This window comes from Misgurnus anguillicaudatus, chromosome 10 (assembly GCF_027580225.2).
Source record: "Misgurnus anguillicaudatus chromosome 10, ASM2758022v2, whole genome shotgun sequence".
NCBI lineage: Eukaryota > Metazoa > Chordata > Actinopteri > Cypriniformes > Cobitidae > Misgurnus > Misgurnus anguillicaudatus.
In genome coordinates, this window is record NC_073346.2 from 30755966 (window position 1) to 30776605 (window position 20640).

At 37.4% G+C, this 20640-nt stretch overlaps 1 protein-coding gene across 2 annotated transcripts; it reads right to left on the reverse strand.

The window, feature by feature from the left end:
- Window positions 1-15961: 15961 nt before the first annotated feature.
- tmem74 (transmembrane protein 74) lies at window positions 15962-19003 on the reverse strand. Of its 2 annotated transcripts, none has more exons than XM_055211943.2 (2): window positions 18612-19003; window positions 15962-18027 (listed from the first exon to the last, which is right to left on the reverse strand). In XM_055211943.2, the coding sequence occupies exon 2, from the start codon at window positions 17975-17977 to the stop codon at window positions 17126-17128; it is 852 nt and encodes a 283-aa protein (XP_055067918.2). In that variant the 5' UTR covers window positions 17978-18027; window positions 18612-19003; the 3' UTR covers window positions 15962-17125. The 2 variants fall into 2 exon arrangements, with proteins under 2 accessions (XP_055067918.2, XP_055067919.2); XM_055211944.2 differs by lacking the exon at window positions 18612-19003 and adding an exon at window positions 18157-18574.
- Between the last annotated feature and the right edge of the window lie 1637 nt (window positions 19004-20640).

The following is a 20640-nucleotide window of genomic DNA, read 5'->3' on the forward strand; positions in this document are numbered from 1 at the left end:
TCTCTAGTCAAAATAAATAATAGTAAGTTAAAATGACTTGTAAATCGGAGTTGATTCATAAAAAAGGTTTAAGGCAGCAAAGTATTTTTTACAGTGCAACGTTGGGCCAAAAGAGACGAACCCAGTCTGTTGGGTTGAAATTTAACATATGCTGGCTTTTTTCAACCCCAAATGCTGTTGTTTTAACCAATTGTTGGGTCAAATATAAACATTTCTGGGTTCATTTAACCCAACAGCTGGGTTTGTCCTTTTCTGGCCGAACTTTGAGTTGAAAATAACCCAGCATTTTTTAGAGTTCAGTTGTTTATTAATGAGATTTGAAAAAGAGTGATCTTTGGATACACTTACACATAGTAAATGTACAAACAGATGTCTCATTTCAGGTGCTTGTGATTTCAGGTGGAGGTTCCGCACAATGTGGCAGGACACTTTAGTGTCTAGCAGCCATTTGATATGGCTCGGTTGCCGCGTTGGATTCTGGGACGTGGCGGCCATGTTGATGGCCTAGCGAATGTAAACGTACAGCAAGTCGAATGAGGAGGAGAAGCAGAGTTGGGAGAAAGAAAAAAAAGAAAAAATATGTTAAAATCCTGAAAATGATGTGGAAAAGGATGTGGAATTTACCGGGAATTATGATTGGGAATTATGTCCGGAAATTACGCCAAAAAGGATGTCGAAATTACGACTGAGATGGAGTACGTCTATAAACATTGCACAGTAGTCCGAGTAGCAGTAAAGAGGCGAATCAACATTGCCGCCATGCCAAGTAATGACGTCATGATGCAAAGCCCTATTGGACAAAAAATTTGATGAGAAGCTGAAGTGTAGGATGGCGTAATAAAAATCCTAGACTTTTTAGCGCACATGCCAAACTGTACGTTTTGAATGCTTATATCTTCTGTATGCGTATTTTGTCAGCTTTTTGGGCCACACTATATCATTAAGGCTAACGTTGTCATGTTAGCTGTCGATTTGTTTACAGTCACACACACTAAGGACAGAATAAACTTATTTATATTCATAACAGATTTTAAGTTTATAGATTTCATTTTGTTTTAAAGGATTACTCCACTTTCCTAAAAAAGAAATCACGATAAATTACTCACCTACATGTCATCCAAAAGGTTGAGGTCCCGGTTCAGTCGAGAAGAAATTAGTTTTTTGAGGAAAACATTCCAGGATTTTTCTCAATTTAATAGACTTTATTGGACCCCAACAGCCCACAGTTTAAATGCAGTTTAAAATTACAGTTTCAACGCAGCTTCAAAGGACTATAAAAGATCCCAAATGAGGCATAAGGGTCTTATCTAGCGATTGTCATTTTTGGGCAAGAAAAATAAAAATATGCACTTTTAAACCACAACTTCTCGTCTTGCACTAGCCAGCGCGACCTTACACATTGCGTAATCATGTCGAAAAGTCACGCATGATGTATGCAAAACTACTGCTTCAGTGTTTACAAGTGTAGAGAAAGAGGACCGTTCCGACGTTGTTGTATGTTGAATGATACTAATTAATATCTTTGTGTCAGTTTATTGTTTAATATGGTCCGCAAATGTGCGTTTCATATATGTGACGTGTGACCTATCGGCGGGTTTCAGCAAATACGTAAGGTCGCGCTGGCGAATCACAATTTTAAACTGCATTGAAACTGTAAACTGTTGGGGTCCAATAAAGTCTATTAAAATGAGAAAAATTATTTTACTAAAAAAACATAATTTATTTTCGACTAAACAAATAAAGACATAAACAACTTGGATGACATGGGGTGAGTAAAATCGGGATTTTATTTTTAAGTGGAGAAATCTTTTAAAGTTTTATTTTGATTTCATGGGGACCTTAAACGTTTTTAAAAGAGCGATTTCTTTTATCTTTTATAATCTTAAGAACCTTTGTACACTATAACAAACCATTTTTGAAACAGAAAGGTTTTTTGGATTGTAAAGGTTCTTTATAGAACCAACAATGGTTCTTCCATGGCACCTTTAATTGGCGTGTATGCTATCCACCTGATCTTTATACTTTTGTACCCCTTTTTTGTAAACTAATAAAATAAAGCATACATGTGACCTCCATTAAGTTCCATCAGCTATGTAAGATTTTCCTCTGGGGAAACAGAATTCAGGTATGGCAATATAACTTAAGGTGCATGTGTCAACTTAACACAGCTGCCTCTTTAATAGACATGCTATTTGGCACATTAGATTTTGTGATCTCTAGATAATCACAATTTCTCAGCTGTAGCTAATTATACCCCGCTGTCATTTTAGTGCCCCAATAACCCTCAAACCTTTTACGTCCCTAAATCTGCATGGGCATGCGCTCGTTTTTACGATTAGGTAATCTCATTACGGCGTGAGATGACCTCATAGTTGTTGACAAGTGCCCTGTGCTTAGCAATACCATTTCAGTAAGCATTAGCCAAGTTAAGTTTTATTAGACTCTTGATGGCTTCTACCTCACAGCTAGTATAAATTATATTTATTATCCACTTTTCAATGCATTTTCATAATTTATGAGCTTGCAACAGAGCTCTGGCCTGAATATAGATCGCAAGACCCTCTGTTATTTTGTCCAGCAGATAATCAATTTCGTTTAGCAGTGTCAGGGTAAATCGCCTTGAAATCTGATAATTACATGTAAGCAAAACTAGTAATTTTTACAACGCTGTGAATATTGATTTTGTAATCTGCTGTTCTCCAAGGCCTATTAAGAGATTTTCCCCAAAAGAACAAAGTATTTATCAAATCTCATAGCAATCTTCGAGGTTGAAATTAGTTTCTAAACAAAACGACTTTACTGACATAAAATTTTTATGCAAGCGATTTATTTCCGTCCACTATGTTTTTCTGTCTCCGTGGGACACTGTAAGCCAGGTGTTCATTGTGCACATTACGATTAACAGATTGCACAATATGAGCCCAGTGAGATCTTGCATATACTGAAATGGTAGCGCACCAACTTAACCAAATTCTTGTGCTAATGTTGGCAATGTTTCGCCTGGAAAAGAAATGCTAAAAAGTTGGAGGGCAGTGTGATTTAGCAAAAAAATAATTTGTTAAATGCTTATTCCTTAAGGTAAAATTTGTAAGAATTTTGCATTAAAATATCCAAAAACTGTTAGCGCAGTGTTATATATTTGTTCATTTGGACAAAATTTCTATTACTGTCATAACTTTAAATGTTCTTAAGCACATAAAGACTGATTACTTTTCTGCATGGCAAATATAATGGCCAATTTGTCTCAGACGGCAAAATAATGACCAGAATAAAGCGGCGAGCACCAAGCTTTAGGCTGTTATTCACAAATTGATACTGAAGAGCAATGGAATGAATCTTCTGAAAATTTCATCTTCCTGCTGAGTGAAAAGAGGGTCGGGTGAAGGCCATCCCAGTAAGAGCAATGTCCTGCAGCCAGGCTGAATAGGCCTGATAGATGGGACGCATTAAAGATGTCTGGCTTTACAGTAAAGCTAAAGAATCGCAGAACAACCAGTCCCACCTTTATTATGACTGTAATATCAAGATTATACTTTTTTCATCCTAGTTCTTCCCAAATTTCCATAATTCAATAATTGGAGTTTGTTCTTGGATAAAAAAATCAATTCTTTTCAGGTTGCCCTCTAAGAGGAATGGGTTGGTTGCACATCCATGCACACACACTGTTCCTGTACCTTAACCGGTAGGACATTGTGTTATCAGCATAATGGTCAGGGGTTTGATCCCCAGGGAGCACACATGCTGATAAAATATCTAAAAGCATCCACCAAATGCATAAATGTACACATATACACAAGATTAAAGTATAGGAAGTTAGACGACCATCCAGGTAGCCAAGTGCCTATTCTCAAGAGTTGGGATATCGTTGTGGCACGCTTGGCTGACAGCGCGGAGAGCCCTTATTGAAAAATCAATGTCCATTTGTGAGTCCGGCTCACCTGGCTGACTGCCAGCTTGCCTGAAGTCACCGAATGTCGCCTGATCCCGTTACCCGATTCCTCATTCACTCAAAGTGACTTTGTGGCTGAAGTCGCCGCTTTGGTTTCTTCTCTTCCAACATCTCATGGATCAGATTTGCCAGAAGAGTATGATTGCATGAGGTCTGTCTGTGGGATGAAAAACACACAATCAAATTGTACTGATATGTCATACTGGGAACATCAATCAGACGGTACCACAAGATGAAAAGAGCACTGCATGTTCTCTTTAATAACATCTCTCTCTGTAACGTTATTTATCATAGAAATTATCAAATGTGAGGAGTGTCTTTTAGTTATGAAAGCCACAAATATCTTGAGGGAACACAATGTAGCAGTGGGTTTTAATCGTGATTGTAGGTCACTTGGTGCACTGAAGCTATGAAGCATTAAGATTTTTAAATTAAAGCATTATCAAAGTTATCTATTAAAGGGATAGTTCGGCCAAAAACGATATTAAACCCATGATTTACTCACCCCCAAGCTGTCCGAGTTGCATATGTCCATCGTTTTTCAGACAAACACATTTTCGGATATTTTAGAAAATATTTTAGATCTTTCAGTTGATTAAATGTAATATTACGGGGTCCAGCCATAGTCCACGACCTTCAAGTCCAAAAAAGTGCGTCCATCCTTCACAAATTAAATCCAAACGGCTCCAGGATGATAAACAAAGGTCTTCTGAGGGAAATCCGTGCGGTGTTGTTGTAGAAATATCCATATTTAAAATTTTATTAACGTAATTAACTACCTTCCGGTAGCACCGCCATCTTAGACTCAGGAGAGAGTATTAGCGTAGTGTACGCACTTTTCTTAGTGACGTATGACAAATTTGGAGGGCGGGGGACAGAGCACCAGCAGAGAAACCTCTGTACGCTGCGTAAGCTCTCATCCTGAATGCGGATGAGTCTAAGATGGCGGCGCTACCGGAAGGTGGTTGATTGCGTTAATAAAATTTTAAATATGGATATTTCTACAACAACACCGCGCGGATTGCCCTCGGAGGACCTTTGTTTGTCATCCTGGAGCCGTTTGGATTTGATTTGTCAAGGATGGATGCACTTTTTTTGGACTTGAAGGTCGTGGACTAGGGCTGGAACCCGCAATACCACATCCAATCAACTGAAAGATCCAAAACATTTTCCAAAATATCCGAAAATGTGCCCGTCTGAAAAACGATGGGCACATGCAACTCGGACAGCCCGGGGGGTGAGCAAATCATGGGTTCAACATCGCTTTTGGCCGAACTATCCCTTTAAGCATAACGAATCCCCTTCCACCACCAAGATGAGTTAATAAAATCATAGAGTAAATGACATTAAAATTTCTATTCATGTTTTTGGCAGACACTATAGTATATCGTAGAAATGACTTATGATAACTGGCAGTATTGAAGAGCGGATGCAGTGGTATTCAGGGCTGGACTCGGATAAAAAAAATCAGCCCTGGCATTTTTGCCTAGATTGGCCCACTATACTTACGAATTTAAATACCACCCATCTTTGTGCAACCTTGACTATATGTTCGCTATGTTTATTGGGCACTTAGCATTATTTTGTTTGGACATTAGAACAGACACAAATTCATTTTTGAGCCGATGAGAAATAAATGAACTCGGTTTGAAAGTCGTAAAAATACCACATTGCTTTGTGGCAAAAGTTTTCAGAGCACAGCCTGTATGAAGCCCATTTTATTGACCTATTATCAACTGTGACTATATTACATGAAGTTACAAAGATAAATTCAGTGGAAACCAAGTGTTTTGTCCCTGTCTTGTTAAGTGTATATAAAACTGCTGCTTCCCTTCCAAATCCGACGTGCTTACAAGGCAGTTAACCAAGTGAACGGTGAAAGTTAGTTAAGAAGTAGTCCAAGACGTTGCACAGTAAGTTAAGAGGTTATCTCATACTCTTGTTTAACTATTGTCAATTTTGTTCTAAGTTGAACTCAATTTTTTATTTCACTGATCACACACTTACATAAATTTATTAAAAAAATGCTTGAATGATGTAGTTCTTAAAAAAATCCACCAGTTTGGACTGAATCAAACACAGAAAGTAATTAGTTTAAATCATGAACTGATTCAGTCAAATTAATCAATTCCTTAATGAACTGACTCGTTGATGATTCACTCACTGACTGAACCACAGATTTTGATTCTCAAATATGCATACATCAAGTCTGGATTATAACAGTTAACTGAACATTACATTCACAAGTCATAAGCCTATTACAACAATTTACGAATAACTAATGCTACATACACACCAAACGCGGGGCAGCGCATTACTCGATCTAGACTACTCGCAGGATTTAACTTCGTGTCATGCCAATTTTTCGCTCGCGTTACTCGATCTAGACTACTCGCAGGATTTAACTTCGTGTCATGCCAATTTTTTCGCTCGAGTTAAATATCGTGTCATTCACATCGCCCCACGCGAGGACGTGTCTGATGCGTCTTTGCATTGACTTTGTATGTAATGTACTCGCACAAATCGTTGAACTGGCGTCTGGTGTGAACCCACAGTAAGAATAATAAACTCTAAAAATGGCTGGGTTATTTTTAAGCTACGTTGGGTAACTATTGGAAAGAACACACTGCTGAGTTATTATAACCCATGGTTGCATAACAACAACCCAACATTGGGTGATTTTTAACCCAGCCATTTTTAGAGTGTAGTCAACCTTATAATTGTTAATATTTTAAGATAAGAGTTTTATTATGTATGCAGCCTACACGACCTCCGAAGGATGCTTTTTTTAAGCAAAGCTTACATCAGTGTAATTACTGACAAGTTTATCCTAATAGATGGTTGTTGTAGTTTATTGTATTTTGATGAATGAAATACCAATGAAATGAAAATGCGTGGTCACTGAAATTTCTACAAGAGCCTTTTTGAAAATCAACTTTTGTGCATGTACTAAGTTGGCAAAATCACCCTGCCTTTCCTGACTGTATAATTTTGTGAAAGTGGAGACTTGCAAAAAAATATTTTATTAAAAATTCTATTCTTTTGTAAACTAAAGAGTTTTATGTTGAACATCATCATATTGTTTTGATGTCTATTTACTTATAATATTGTAATCTTTAAGCTAATACCTATACTTACAATACTGCAACCACTGTTTAAATGTGTTTATCCTTTAAGCATTAGTTTGAGTTTGAGCAGAACAAAGAACTTTAGAATAATTTGCACCATAATTTGCACAAATTGCATTTTTGCATTCAATCGTGTTGTGGGACAATAAAGGTACTCTGACTTTGACTTTATTAAAATACACTTTTTTAATTTTAATGCTGTTCAGTTCTTCCCATCGTCATTACGTCATGTTTATTGTTGACTGTTAAGGCAAAATGCTACAAGTTACCTGATTCGTAAACTGATTTGGATAAAACATTTTGCTAAATAAATTAATGCAAATATAACATTGTACAATATATATGCTGTATTAATGTAGTATACGTTGTGTTACTGTAGTTTATGTGCATGAGTTCAGAGAGAAGGAGTACACAAAAAGATTTTTGTTTGAAGAGTTTGTAAAAAAATTGGGAAATACCCTATAGCAATGCTTCCCAATCCTGGTCCTCGAGGACCCCACTCCCAAGAATTTGTAGATGTCTCCTTATTTAACACACCTGATTTAACACATCAGCTTGTTATGGAGACATGTTTACCATTTTGGAAGGAGTCTGATTAGTTGAATCAGGTGTTTTAAATAAGGAGACATCTAAAACTTTTTGGAAGGGGGTCCTTAAGGACAAGGATTGGGAAGCACTGCCCTATAGCTTCCTTCAGCTGTCTTCATACCGTTCAACAATTTAGAAAGAACAAAAAAGAATGGGTAGAATTCAAACAGATTCAAACTCACATTGGCCAGATGAGCCTCAAAACTCAGTGTCAAAGCAGGTGCGGAGCTGAATGGTAAGCCATGGATCTGTTTTTATACTCCATAGGCAGTGCATTTAGCCATTTCTAACTGATTAAGTCCACTTTATGTCACCTTTGCAGACACGAGCTGGTTTATACACACATTTGACCTACACTTCTTTAAAAATCCCACCTGTGTCTGTTGGACATCTTACCAATCCGCTTTTCAAAGTGAACGGAACAAGGTGTCCTGTCTGTACCCCCGTTTCTCCTCTCTTCTGCGCCGGGCGGCCGTTGGGGAGGAACGGACCGCCTGGCGGTGAATAATGCAATTTGGTTGATTAAAAGAAAACATTAAAGCACTACCTTATTGAATTTGACGGCACGTACAGAACCGGATCCGTGCTGGCCACTCTCTTTTATTGGCTGGGATAAAGAAGATCACGTCATCCTTATCCTCCCAACACACACACGCACAAAATTTAAAGCTTCAGACAAACCTTAGCTACGAGGATGTCGGTCAGGACAGAGATTTGTTAACCCCCCCAACCCTTTCTTCACAAATGCAACTTCTGCCAACCTTGAATCCAGAGGAGAAGCAAAACGAACCCTCTGACACGATCATAAGACAAAAGCGGGAGTCCTTTTGTTTATTTGTAAAAAGGTCGATGACTCATAGCTTTCTTACCTCAGTAACTCATTTATTGTTAAAAGAGAGTCTGGAACAAGCAGGACGAGGAGAGAGAGATGAGCTAACATCGGTGCTAAAAGCCAAACACCTGTCAGTTCTCTTCATCATGCTCTCGCTTTTCATTCCGGCTGATTTATGTTCTGTATGGTGAAAGTAAAAAGTAAAAGTGAGACAGGCTTGTCAAGTGCATACTGAAAATGTGACCTTTGCATTTAACCCATTCCAGCAAGTTGTAAACACTTGCATTGGAAGTAGTGATCACACAACCACACGGAGCAGTGGGCAGCTATCCCTTCTGCGCCCGGGAGCAATTAGGGTTAAGGTGCCTTGCACAAGGGCAAGTATGGTCCATAGAGCACCATCAAATACCCCACTAAGCTCTGTGTCAGTGGTTAGTCTTGTTTGGATGTGATGCAGCACATCACGATCACACCAGCCAGACTATCCAATAACAACCACGACTTTGGAGGAGTTTGCATAAAGTTCACGCTGTCAATCAAAAACAATTGGATTTTTTCTGGGTGATTGTGGAGATGTGCCTTAGAGATTACACACATGCAAGTGTTTTTATCCAAAGTGACTCACAAGGTATACATTTTTATCAGTATTACTGTTCCCTTTGTTCAAACCCATGACCTTATGCGCTGGTAACGCAACGCTCTACCCCGGAGCTGCAGGAGCACATGTGAACTTTTGGAAGTGTTCCTGTAGCTCAGCTGGTAGGGCATTGTGTTAGCAGGTGAAGGGTTGTGGGATTGATTCCCAGGGAACACAAATACTGATAATGTGCAGTTTAAATGCACTATAAGTCACTTTGGATAAAAGCATCTGCCAAATGCATAAACGTAAATGTGTTTGTGTGTAGGGAGGTGCCATTGTTGGTTTTCAGCATTATTGCATTTAAAGTATCCTGTGACTAATTCACACTAGGATAGTTTCCATCACATCGATTTTATGCGCATTTTAAAGTATCGCATAAGAAATGAGTAATGGAAACGCCAAATTAAAAGTCCCTTAATTATCAAAAAAAGTTTTTACGCTTGCTTGAGGTGGTTTTTGACTTGTGCGAAAAAGAGTTAAAGCGAATAATGGGACATGGAAGCATATTTGCTGAATAAATTCGGATGTAGCAAACAGTAAACCCATGTGACTGATCGTCTAGATGTATCAGCTGATGTTGTCTTTCTCATATATGGGGCTCGACATCGTCGCAAAAATACATTTTATTAATTTATTTGTGTCCATGGCATGAAATTCAGCTTTTTTCATGCCTTGAGCACGAAAGTTTTTTCGTGTCACTCAGCACGAATTTCTAAAAAAAAAATTGTGTCCGTGGCACGACTTTCTTCTTCTGGTCATTTTACGATATTTCTTTTCATTTTTTCTCCCTATTTTTAAATCATTATCACTTGGGGTTAGGTTTAGATTTGAGGTTTGGATGTACTTTTATGTATTGGTTTTCTATATGTTTTTCTTTTGGTTTTAAAACTATTCTCACTAAAGTTGGGGTTTGGGTTAGGATGTCTAAAAATATAACAGAAAGTGAATCTAACCCCAACCCCAAGCGACAATGGTAAGAAAATAGGAAAAAACTATGAGAAAACAATACATAAAACGACATGAAAAAGAAAGTTGTGCCACAGACACGAAAAACTATTTATAGAAATGTGTGCAAGTGACACGAAAAAGACATTCATGCTCAAGGCACGTAAAAAAGCTGAATTTTGTGCCATGGGCACAAATAAATAAATAACATTTTTCGTGACTATAACAAGACTTTCCATGAGATCAGTCTGCAAAATATGTATTCGGCGCATCATGTGAACCTATGTGCATTACGCATTTTGTCAAAATATGTGCCTGCTGCAGATGTTTCGAAGGGGTTTATGAGTAAAGAGACGCTCACGCTTGCCAGATCCCGCTTAATTCAATTCAATTCAATTTTATTTATATAGCGCTTATCACAATTGGTAATTGTTTCAAAGCAGCTTACATTAATAGAAGCAGAAGAAAACACAGAAAAATCGACAGACAACATAAGTAGCAAAATACAGCGGCTATGAATAAACTTTACAAGCGAGCGTAGTAATAATGTAATGTATAGAAGAGGGTGCTAAGTTAAGCCAATGTCGGCCGACTCCCCGGGGTTGAAAACCCCCCTAGGAAAAAAACCTCCTGACTTTTTAAGCCTAGGAGGAAAAAAAGTCCTAGGAGGAAAAAAAACCTTGGGAGATACACACGCACACATCCACACACACACACACACACACTCAAACACCCACCCACACACCCACACACACCCACACACACACACACAAACACACACACACACACACACACACACACACACACACACACACACACACACACACACACACACACACACACACACACACACACACACACACACACACACACACACACATATATATGATGTAAACGGATAAGGAGATTGGGTTTCGCCGGTGGTTGTTGGTCAGGCATACTCTTGCAAGTATTTTGTTAAACGTGAGTGTCTCTTTTATCATAAACCCTTTCGCTGAGCTTGTAGTTGGCACGTATTTTGACATGACACGTGATGCACATAGGTTCACATGACGCACCGAAAAACATCTTTTGAATTTGTGCCCTTCGAAAGAGAAGTTACCGGCTGCCACTGGTTACTAGGTTATCAATACCACAGTCATTCGCTCAAACAACTTGATGGAAAGGCACCTAATTCGCATTTGTTTGCTCTTTTTTTGTAAATTCATGAAAAAATTTGCTTCACATTTCATTGGAAACCCAGCTACTGAGAATTTAGTCTGTCCTTCTTTAATCTAAGCTAAGAGTTGCATTTTTAGCATTTTATAAAAAAAATGTTTTGTGTAGTTCAAAGAGATGTTTATTTTTTCATACACGGTGAAATTATAATATTGTAGCTAAAGGGATATGAATAGGTACAATCTCAGAAAAAATGTACAAAAGTTGTCACTTGGAACTGTACCTTTTAAAAATCTTAATATGTACAATTTTGGTACAGATCTGTAACTTTAAGATACCAGTATGTGGTACCAATACCTTTTAGGTTCAAAAGTGTACTTTTTTGAAGAAGGTACCACCACAGTGATACCTTTTCTTGTACCTTTATTTTTGAGAGTTTAATGATTAACTTCACTCTTAAATAAAGGTGCTATCAATGCCATTTGTGTCATACATGTCATGTCCACACGTCATACATTTTTTTATAGTATAAAGAACCTTTTAGCACTAAGAGTAACTTAGAGAAACCGAAAGAGTCTTTGGATGTTACTGAATCATTCAGTCAAAATTGTTCTTCTTTAGCATTGTAAAAAGTGTAATTATTACTTGATTAACCAGTTTGTTGTCACAGATCATGTTCACAATATTGTTCTACTTGGGAACAAAAACTAAAGCTATAAAACACATTCATATAAAACACATTTATACAACTTCATACCACAGCTGGTATTCAGAAGCTCCAGATGGTATTTGTGTGTTGTAGTGGGGGTTAAGAATACAGTGTCAATTAAGTTCCAGGAAGGGTGCTTCCTGTTTCTGGCCAATAGTTTATCAATGATGTCAAGTCAAATCTATCCACAGTCACATTCAACTGAGTTACTGCCTTCTTTTATGTAAAGCATATGTTTGCACGTATCCCTTTCTTTTTTTGTCTGGAAATCCTGATTTCAATTTGTGCCTGTGTTTGTGCTGGGACCGAGAGATTGGAGAGATATAAAAAGTGTGTGTTTTGTGCAGTGCTTTTGGTAATATGTGCGTTTGTGTTTATTTTGTGGCAGTCCCACTGTTTTCACTCCATGTTTACAGAAGCCACTGGCAGGGCCAAAAGGCGAAGCCCAGCTCCAAGGTTAAGAGTGATGACAAGGCACAGCATCAGGTCTTGAGAAACCCGAGATCGGCCCAGATACGATCGTTCGCCAGTGATTCCCGCAAAATGCCTGCTCCGCTTTACAGATATCCAAGTGGGAGGGGTAAGGCGGCCCTGGCCGAGATCACATCAGGCCATCGCACGTCTTGTCAACGTTAGTGCTAAACAAAACATGACATTGCAGTAATCCTTTACGCGGTGCACGAACGTGACATGCAAACAAAAGCCGCCTTGATCCTATAGTGATATACGAGAGGAAACCCTTGTTACACGCTGCTGGTAGCGTATCCATTAACAGCTATTGACAGGAATAAATAATTAATCGCTTGGGCCGTAGAGAGTTCTTGGCGAGGCAGAGGCACGTAATACAAAGTTTGCATTGCCCAACACAAGCTGTCCTAAATAAAGCCAAAGCACATCAAGAGGTCAGAGCTCTGTGTGTGTTTGTGTTTTTATAACAAGACCAGTGAGTTACACGGGCTGCTTGTAATGAGGCCGTATTAAGGATGCATTAGCAGGAAGCGTTTAAGTTGTTATGCATTTGTTATGATTATGATTGCATGCAAAAACTTTCTTGAATTCTTTTGAAACTGTTCTAATCTAAAATCTGGAGTTTACCACATGCGAGAAAAATAAAACGTATGTAAACTGATAACAAAGAGAAACTGATACCTGCAAGCAATTTATGAAATCAAATAAGCTGTGTATATAAGATATGTAAGATATGGATCCAGCACTCAACTTAGTTAGATCTACAGGTGCCACCTGCTGGGCATTTGTGGGAAGTACACTTAACAAATGTTAACACACAAGAATGAAACCTCTGTTCAAGGGTATGTCATTGCATCTGTGGTTGTGCATTTGCTTAGGTTGTGCTGCTTATTTTTTGCTTTTTTAAATTATATCCCCATGAAGACCAGACCCATATACTTTCTGATTTAAGTTCACCGTTACCTTATTTTAACTTGAATCTTTTTGATGTTGCGTATTTGGTAGAAAACCAAACATAATGTGAAAAATATCATGTCTGGATGCTCTCTGAGCTGCATCGACACTGCTAGGTGGCATTTTCACCCGCCTCCGACTGATCTAAACAGAGCATTAGTTTATTCACAGTTTTATATTGCCAGGACTGAACACAAGGGACCGTTTTTTATGGTACTGTTGCAAACCAGCCTGGCTAAAATGACATCATCATCATATGCATGTAAGGTAAAGAAGGCTTGAAAACACTGAAAAAAATGAGTCATTGAATTTAATCAATTTTTTTAAGGTAAGCGGTTGCAATCAATTTATTTAAGCTACATTTAAACAAAAAAGATTAGTAAAGTAAAATAAAATATAAAACTTTTGTTTAAATGTAGCTTAAATAAATTGATTGCAACCACTTACCTTAAAAAAATTGATTAAATTCAATGAATATTTTTTTTTCAGTGAACCTTGCAAGGTGTTATTCAAAACTATTTTCTTTTTTTGTATATATGCAACTTGGATGCGTTTACCCTAAACACCTTGCAATTAAGTGCATCGGGTACAAAAAGAAATTGCACTTCAGCATTTGTGAACAAGTGTGTATAAAGCCTACATGTGACATTCTTCTCCATTTGCAATCAAATCTACATAGTTTATCCAGACAGGTGAATAAGTAACAAGGCCTCTCAAACATTTCCCATGGGCTTCACCCCATGATGACAACAAATGCTTCTAGCTAATAGAGCCGGATAGGAGAAACAAATCTGGGTGCTAAGCATAGTTCCATTTCAGCTAAAGAGCTTAAAGGATTGAATTTACATTACAAAGAGATATCAAGTCTAAAGTTAATAAATCTCAGAAAGCCATTTAAATACCCACATTGTGTTTATGCTAAAAATAATGCAGAGAAAAGGCAGCCAAGAGCGCCCAGAACCAAGGTCAGGTCTCTGAAGTTGTAACAGTGGAGTGCACTTCTGAGAAATCAATAGCACTGGAATTTTTTTTCATATGGTTTCCAAGGGTACAAGTACACATACTTCAGCTGTACATTGAGTATTTGAGCATTTCTGTAGAATCAAGTGACTTTTTGAATAAGGTATCTGTGTACTGGATTAAGTTAACACACGGCAAAAAATGATTTTCAAGAAAAAAAATCCTTAGTATTTTTGTCAGTAAAAATATCTAAAAAATCTTAAATTAAGATGCTTTTTCTTGATGAGCAAAACGACCCAAGAAAATAAGTCTAGTTTTTAGACCAAAAATATCAAATTTAAGTTATTTTGTGCATAAAAAAACCAAAAAAAAAAAAAAAAAAAAAAAAATCTGCCAATGGGGTAAGCAAAAAACCTTGAACATTTTTCTTAAACACTAAATTCAAGAAAAATTGCTTACCCCATTGGCAGATTTCTTTGCTTGTCATATGCACAAAATAACTTAAATTTGATATTTTTGGCCTAAAACTAGACTTGGGTTCTTGTGTCGTTTTGATCATCAAGAAAATACATCTTAATTTAAGAACTGTTTTCAAATTTTACTGAAAACAAGACAAAAATACTAAGAAAGAAAGTAATTTTTGCAGTGCATGCAGGGGTTGTGAAATGAGCTCCGGATGGTCCAAAAAAGACTATATGACTAATAAATTTGGTTAATGTGTTCCATATAAATTGCAAAATTTTAGTTAACAATCCCGTAAAAAGATTATATCACGTAACTCTTAAATATGGAATTAACATTTTAATTTGCTTTTAAGACTTTGTTAGCATTGTTTACTGAAAATAAACTTACTAAGTATTTTTGTCTTGTTTTAAATACAAATATCTAAAAAAATTCTTAAATTAAGATGCTTTTTCTTGATGAGAAAAATTACCTAAGAAAATAAGTCTAGTTTTTAGACAACCAATATACAATCTAAGTGAATTTGTCATTAAAACAAGCAAAAAAATATGTCAATGGGATGAGAAAAATTCTTGAGATAAGTTTACTTTTTTCTTAAACATTTAGGCTAATTCAAGAAAAAAATTTGGCATATATTTTTGCTTGTTTAAAAACTAGACCTCTTTTCTTAGGTCAGTTTGCTCATTTAGATATTTCTACTGAAATAAGACAAAAAATACTAAGTAAGAAAGTTTTTTTTTTTTGCAGTGTTAGTATTGTAATTATAACTGCTTCATAGCTTATATCTCAAATGGAGGAAGTTTTGTCCATGAAAGCTCTGTGCAGTCCGTGCCAAACTTTAAAAATATTTTTGTTAATTATTGCAAAAACATTGACATATAGCATTGACACTGCACTGTGAAGTAACTAAATAATATTTAGTAGCACCACCACAGTAAGATTTTGTCTTTGTTAAAAGGCCATCGTGCCCAAGCACGAGCAACAGTCACAGTTTTAATTCAGTTTCATAATTTTTTATGGATTTGTCTACATGTTGCTCGGGCAGACACTGAAAACCAGTTTAGACAACTGACTATTGAGTGCAAATGTCAAAATTACAGTTAAATCACTTCACCATCAAATGCCTATTATTTTAACTTGAACCAATAAAACACAGACTAAATCAAGAATGATATAGTTTTATTTCTCACCAGAAAGTGAATTTTTGTTATGTGTTTTATGAATTGTCAGTAGCATCAGCAGCGTTACAGTATATCCACATGTGCATTGATACAAATCAACATATAGCATCATGATAAATCCTGTGAACATGGTGTTTTTTCATTGAGTTAAAATATTGTTATATAGGCCTTGTAGGTTTTTAATCTGTCTGTTGTGTCTGTGTATGTCAGTAAAGATATAAGCTTTCCTCTCTCAAGAGAGATGGCTTTAAATTTCCAAAAGCTAGCAGATGATTGTGGCAGCTACTGTACCCCCATTAAATATTTATAAAAATGTTAGTGCTTGGGAAAACGGATTAGATTTCTGCATGGCCCTTTTCACATATTTACAAAGATAATGTAAGAAAATAACAGGAAAAAAATCACAATCATAACAAAATGTATTGCCATGTATTGAGTGTATACACTAAAAAAATGCTGGGTTATTTTAAAGGGTTGTTTTGTAATTTAACCTATCCTGGGTTGTTTTAACTCATTGTTGGGTGAAGTATAAACATTTTCTGGGTCAATTTAACCCAACGGCTGGGTTTGTCTCTTTTGTGATAAAGTGCTGGGTTAAAAATAACCCAGCGTTTTTATAGCACATGGCAAATTCTTCCGGATAATTCATGGCTTGCTACATGAACGCTCCAAATAAGAAAGTGTAGCCCTCGATTACTAAACATCATATTATGGCTAAAGTGAGCATAATGCAGACAAAGATTAAAAATTTTAGGAAAGAGGCAGTATACGATTGTCAACATTAGCAGCAGCATTCTGAGTAAGAGAAGTAAAAGCAAAAGTTGACTTGTGAATCAGTATGTATTTATTCATTGTTGGAGCTCAATGCTCTCAGAATATTAATTCTTTATAGGTTTGAATACTGCCATTACTCTCTGTCACAAAACTAGAATATTCTAAACTTAGTTTATTCAGAAAGATAATGCAGTCATATCATGCTGTATATTTCTAGAACCTGAGAAAACTGTCATGTGATACTGTGTTTATCCAGATCACTAAGCAATGGTTACAGTCACACACAAGGTTTGTTCGGCCATGCTGGAAAGGTCAACGTTATTTATGCACTGTAGGCAGTTCAACAGGGATAAATGACAAGAGATGGAAAGATTCAGTCAACTAATAACATCAGCATTGTCCTCCTCCACAAGACCACCAGGACACGGCGGTGGCGACGACCGACTGGGGCTCGATTTTGTTCTTAAATTAACAGAACCGTAAAGCTTTGTAGAGTGCTTGGAGTACGCGAAGGCTTTCCTCCTGTACATCTCACCTTTCCACATGGAAATCATCAGCAAAGTGGACAACACCACACCGCCCAAAGTGAGAAGGCAAAGGCCCGCGATGACGCACCTGTCCAGGTGCGCGCCTATCCGGGCGCTCTCCTTCTCGAGTCTTTCCCTTTCGCGCGCGGATACGTTTTCCTGGTTCACTCTGACGTCCCGCGGGACAGCGTACGATATGATCACCAGCGAGATTCCGGTAATAAGGAACGTGACCGCGCTAATGAATCCGTAATCTACAGATTTGGCTGAACTCTCCGAGCTGATGTCTAAATCGGACATTAGCGACAACTCCTGCATACCCTCGGCACGGATCTCGCTCGCGGAGTCACGGAGCGGCGTCGCGCGGCGTAGACTCTTTTCGCTCGCGTCCGGGGTGGCCAATCGGAGATTGACGTTTTCATCGACGTACGTGAACGAGGTCTCCAGCTCCTCGTCGCAACAAACTCTGACCTTCTCTGTGGGTTGGTGTCGGTGTTGGCCATGCTGTCCTTTAACGGGAGCCGTCCGTGGTGCTGAATTACATTGTCTATCACAAGCAGGCGCCTTCCGCGTGGGAGATGACTCTTCCACAGAGCTGTTAAGCCTGTGGACATGAAGAGGACTAGAGGACCAGTCCAGAACTCCAGGGGGATCAGGTCTAACCCCTATGTTGTTCATATACATTAACTCCACCGAAGCCATCACTCCAACAGCTTAGTTTATTTTCACGTCACATTAAGCCCACAACATTTCTGTAAACATAACTGACAATAACTTGCAATTTAAAACATAGTAATGTATAGTATTCTTGAGCATACTTGCATATAGGGACACGTGCTTGTGCGTGCATGCTGCGCTAATCTATTTACGCTACAACTTACAATGATTTGTATTGGGAGAAAATCCTTTGCCGCTCTAATGAAAGACGATTACAGTTACCGATTAGCCCTACTGCATCCAATAAGCAAGGCAATCCGTATAAAACCCAAGATAAGCTACAGTATTAGTCCGTATGGATAAACCGCAGACGGGGTAGACTCAGAATCTTAGAATTATACGTTAATATAGGATAATAAAGTGTCATCCTACATATAGTCTTACTGTAGCAGACTAAACAAAATCTAAAAAAGTATTTTGTGTTGTCGAGAAAAAGCATTTAAATTTGTTTGAAACGGATATAAAATAGATAAATAGTTTTGGCACGTGTCCATCCGGATGCATCGGTGGGTCACACAATATCCCGCACAGAAAACAACACTTACAGGACACGTTCCGGCGCCTAATAGTACACGCAAATTATTTGTTTATTCAAAACATTGTTGTTTTGTCATATTACCTTGTCGTTGGATAAACATTTTGCCTCGCTGTAGCCGCGCTACTCCGTGCTCCCTCACACGCTCCTTTTTAAAGCTCAACTGAAATTCGGGTAGTGATTTTTACTAATTGTACTATGACGAAGGGTTTCATCGTGAATATGAATTTTGTCTTGCTGACGTCGCCCTATGGCAAATGACTTCTTTATGAATATTAATACGATCGTGCATTTTCCGTCCTATAGCAGCCCTCGTCTGTTGAATATTAATTAAGTGGGGCTGACGCGGCTTGGTAGCCGTACAATAGTGAAGGCATTGCTCGAGAATATTAAGTGTTAACCGTTTCCAATAGTAGGATTCGTACATTCGCCTGCAGGTAGGCTACGCCTAGCTGATTTGCATCACATATAGCGTTTACAAATAAATAACAGGTTTAAATTTGTGTTTGAATTATGGAAAATAATGTTCGGGGTCGAAATGTAATGATTTGTTGGTGTTTAACAGTCTGAAGCTGACTGGAAATGACTGGAGACAGTTTATGACCAGTAAGGATCTGCGACTGTGCTAAAACACACCCATCTGGTGTTTTTGAAAGCTTGGATAATTTCTGGACAGTTTTAGCAAGGTCTGTATAATCTATTTTTACATACTCGATCCAAAATAGCCTAAACCAGCCCGTATTTATCTAAGAAAACTTTAACATATTAAATATTAATAAATTAAATACACAATGTTTCTTATTTAGGGCCCTCAACAACTTCCGAAATTATTTAAAATACGACAAAACAAATATTTAAATAAAGTAAAAACAACTAAACATTTAATTATTTGATTTGATTTATTACTGTATATTCAAATATTATATATAATTATATATTATTTGTGTAAATATTAGGTTACATATGTATATGTTTGTGTGTGCGTGCCTGCGTGTGTGTAACAAATATATCTTCTAGTTATTCCAAGCACTATTTTATTGGTATAGAAGTTGTGATTGTTACAACCTTAAAATATCAAGTAAAAAAGGTTGGGATCTACTGCTTTTCGTGATTTTGTACATTTATTATCAGCATTTACAAACCTTACAACAAAGTATCCCTGTAGTTCCCAATCATCACCATCAAAAAATACCTAATATTTTATCCACAAAAAACATGTTGAGCTTTAATTTCAAAACCCAAAACATTTTCAAAGTTCACTCACATATCTATGTCGTTACAACCAGCTGGTTTGAATCAACACTTAACAACACCCAATCAATGTATATTATGTTTTAATCCCCATAAAATTGTAAAAAATCTTAACTATTATATAATATAAAATCAGCTATGTCTGGCTCTCTCCCAAGGGTTTTTCCCCCTCCTAGGACTTTTCACCCACAGGGTTTTTCAACCCCTGGGGAGTCTGCTGACATTGGCTTAACTTAGCACCCTCTTACATACGGTACATTTTTACTATGCTTGCTAGTATGGTTAATCTTAACCGCTGTATTCTGCTGCTTATGTTTTATAATGTTTCTGTTTTTTTCCCTGCATCTATTAATGTAAAGCTGCTTTGAAACAATTAAACAATTGTGAAAAGTGCAATATAAATAAAATTGAATTGAAAAATTGAATTGATTTTCACAGAAATGTGCCGTTGTGTTGACCAAACACAAAGAATAACTTGGGCCAAAAGCCAGGCAAGTTTTCATTTACCAGATGAGTCTGCAAAGATGCAGGGCTTACTCGATCAGAGATTAATGTTTCAGGCTGGAGGAGGCTCAGCTTGGGGAGAACACGGTGCACAGTCATAAATTCCCATCTGTCACGGCTTTATGAATAGAGGTGAAGAAGTTGTATGTAGCTGACAATTTAGACTGTTTTCAGCAGGACGGAAATCTCAGAAGCGTGTGCAGCTAATTTTTGCTGTGTCCCTCTGAGATTTCCATTCTGTCAGCTGAGCCAATCCTGCATGTTCTGCCAAGGACAAAATTGAGTTTTAACAATAAACCTTTAAATGCATAAGCATGCTGTGTTTTTAAAACTATTCTCGTGTTGTTTAAAAACAGTG

Coding starts and splice junctions, on each gene's coding strand:
- tmem74 (XM_055211943.2), bottom strand. CDS start 17,977: ATGGCTTCGGTGGAGTTAATGTATATGAACAACATAGGGGTTAGACCT.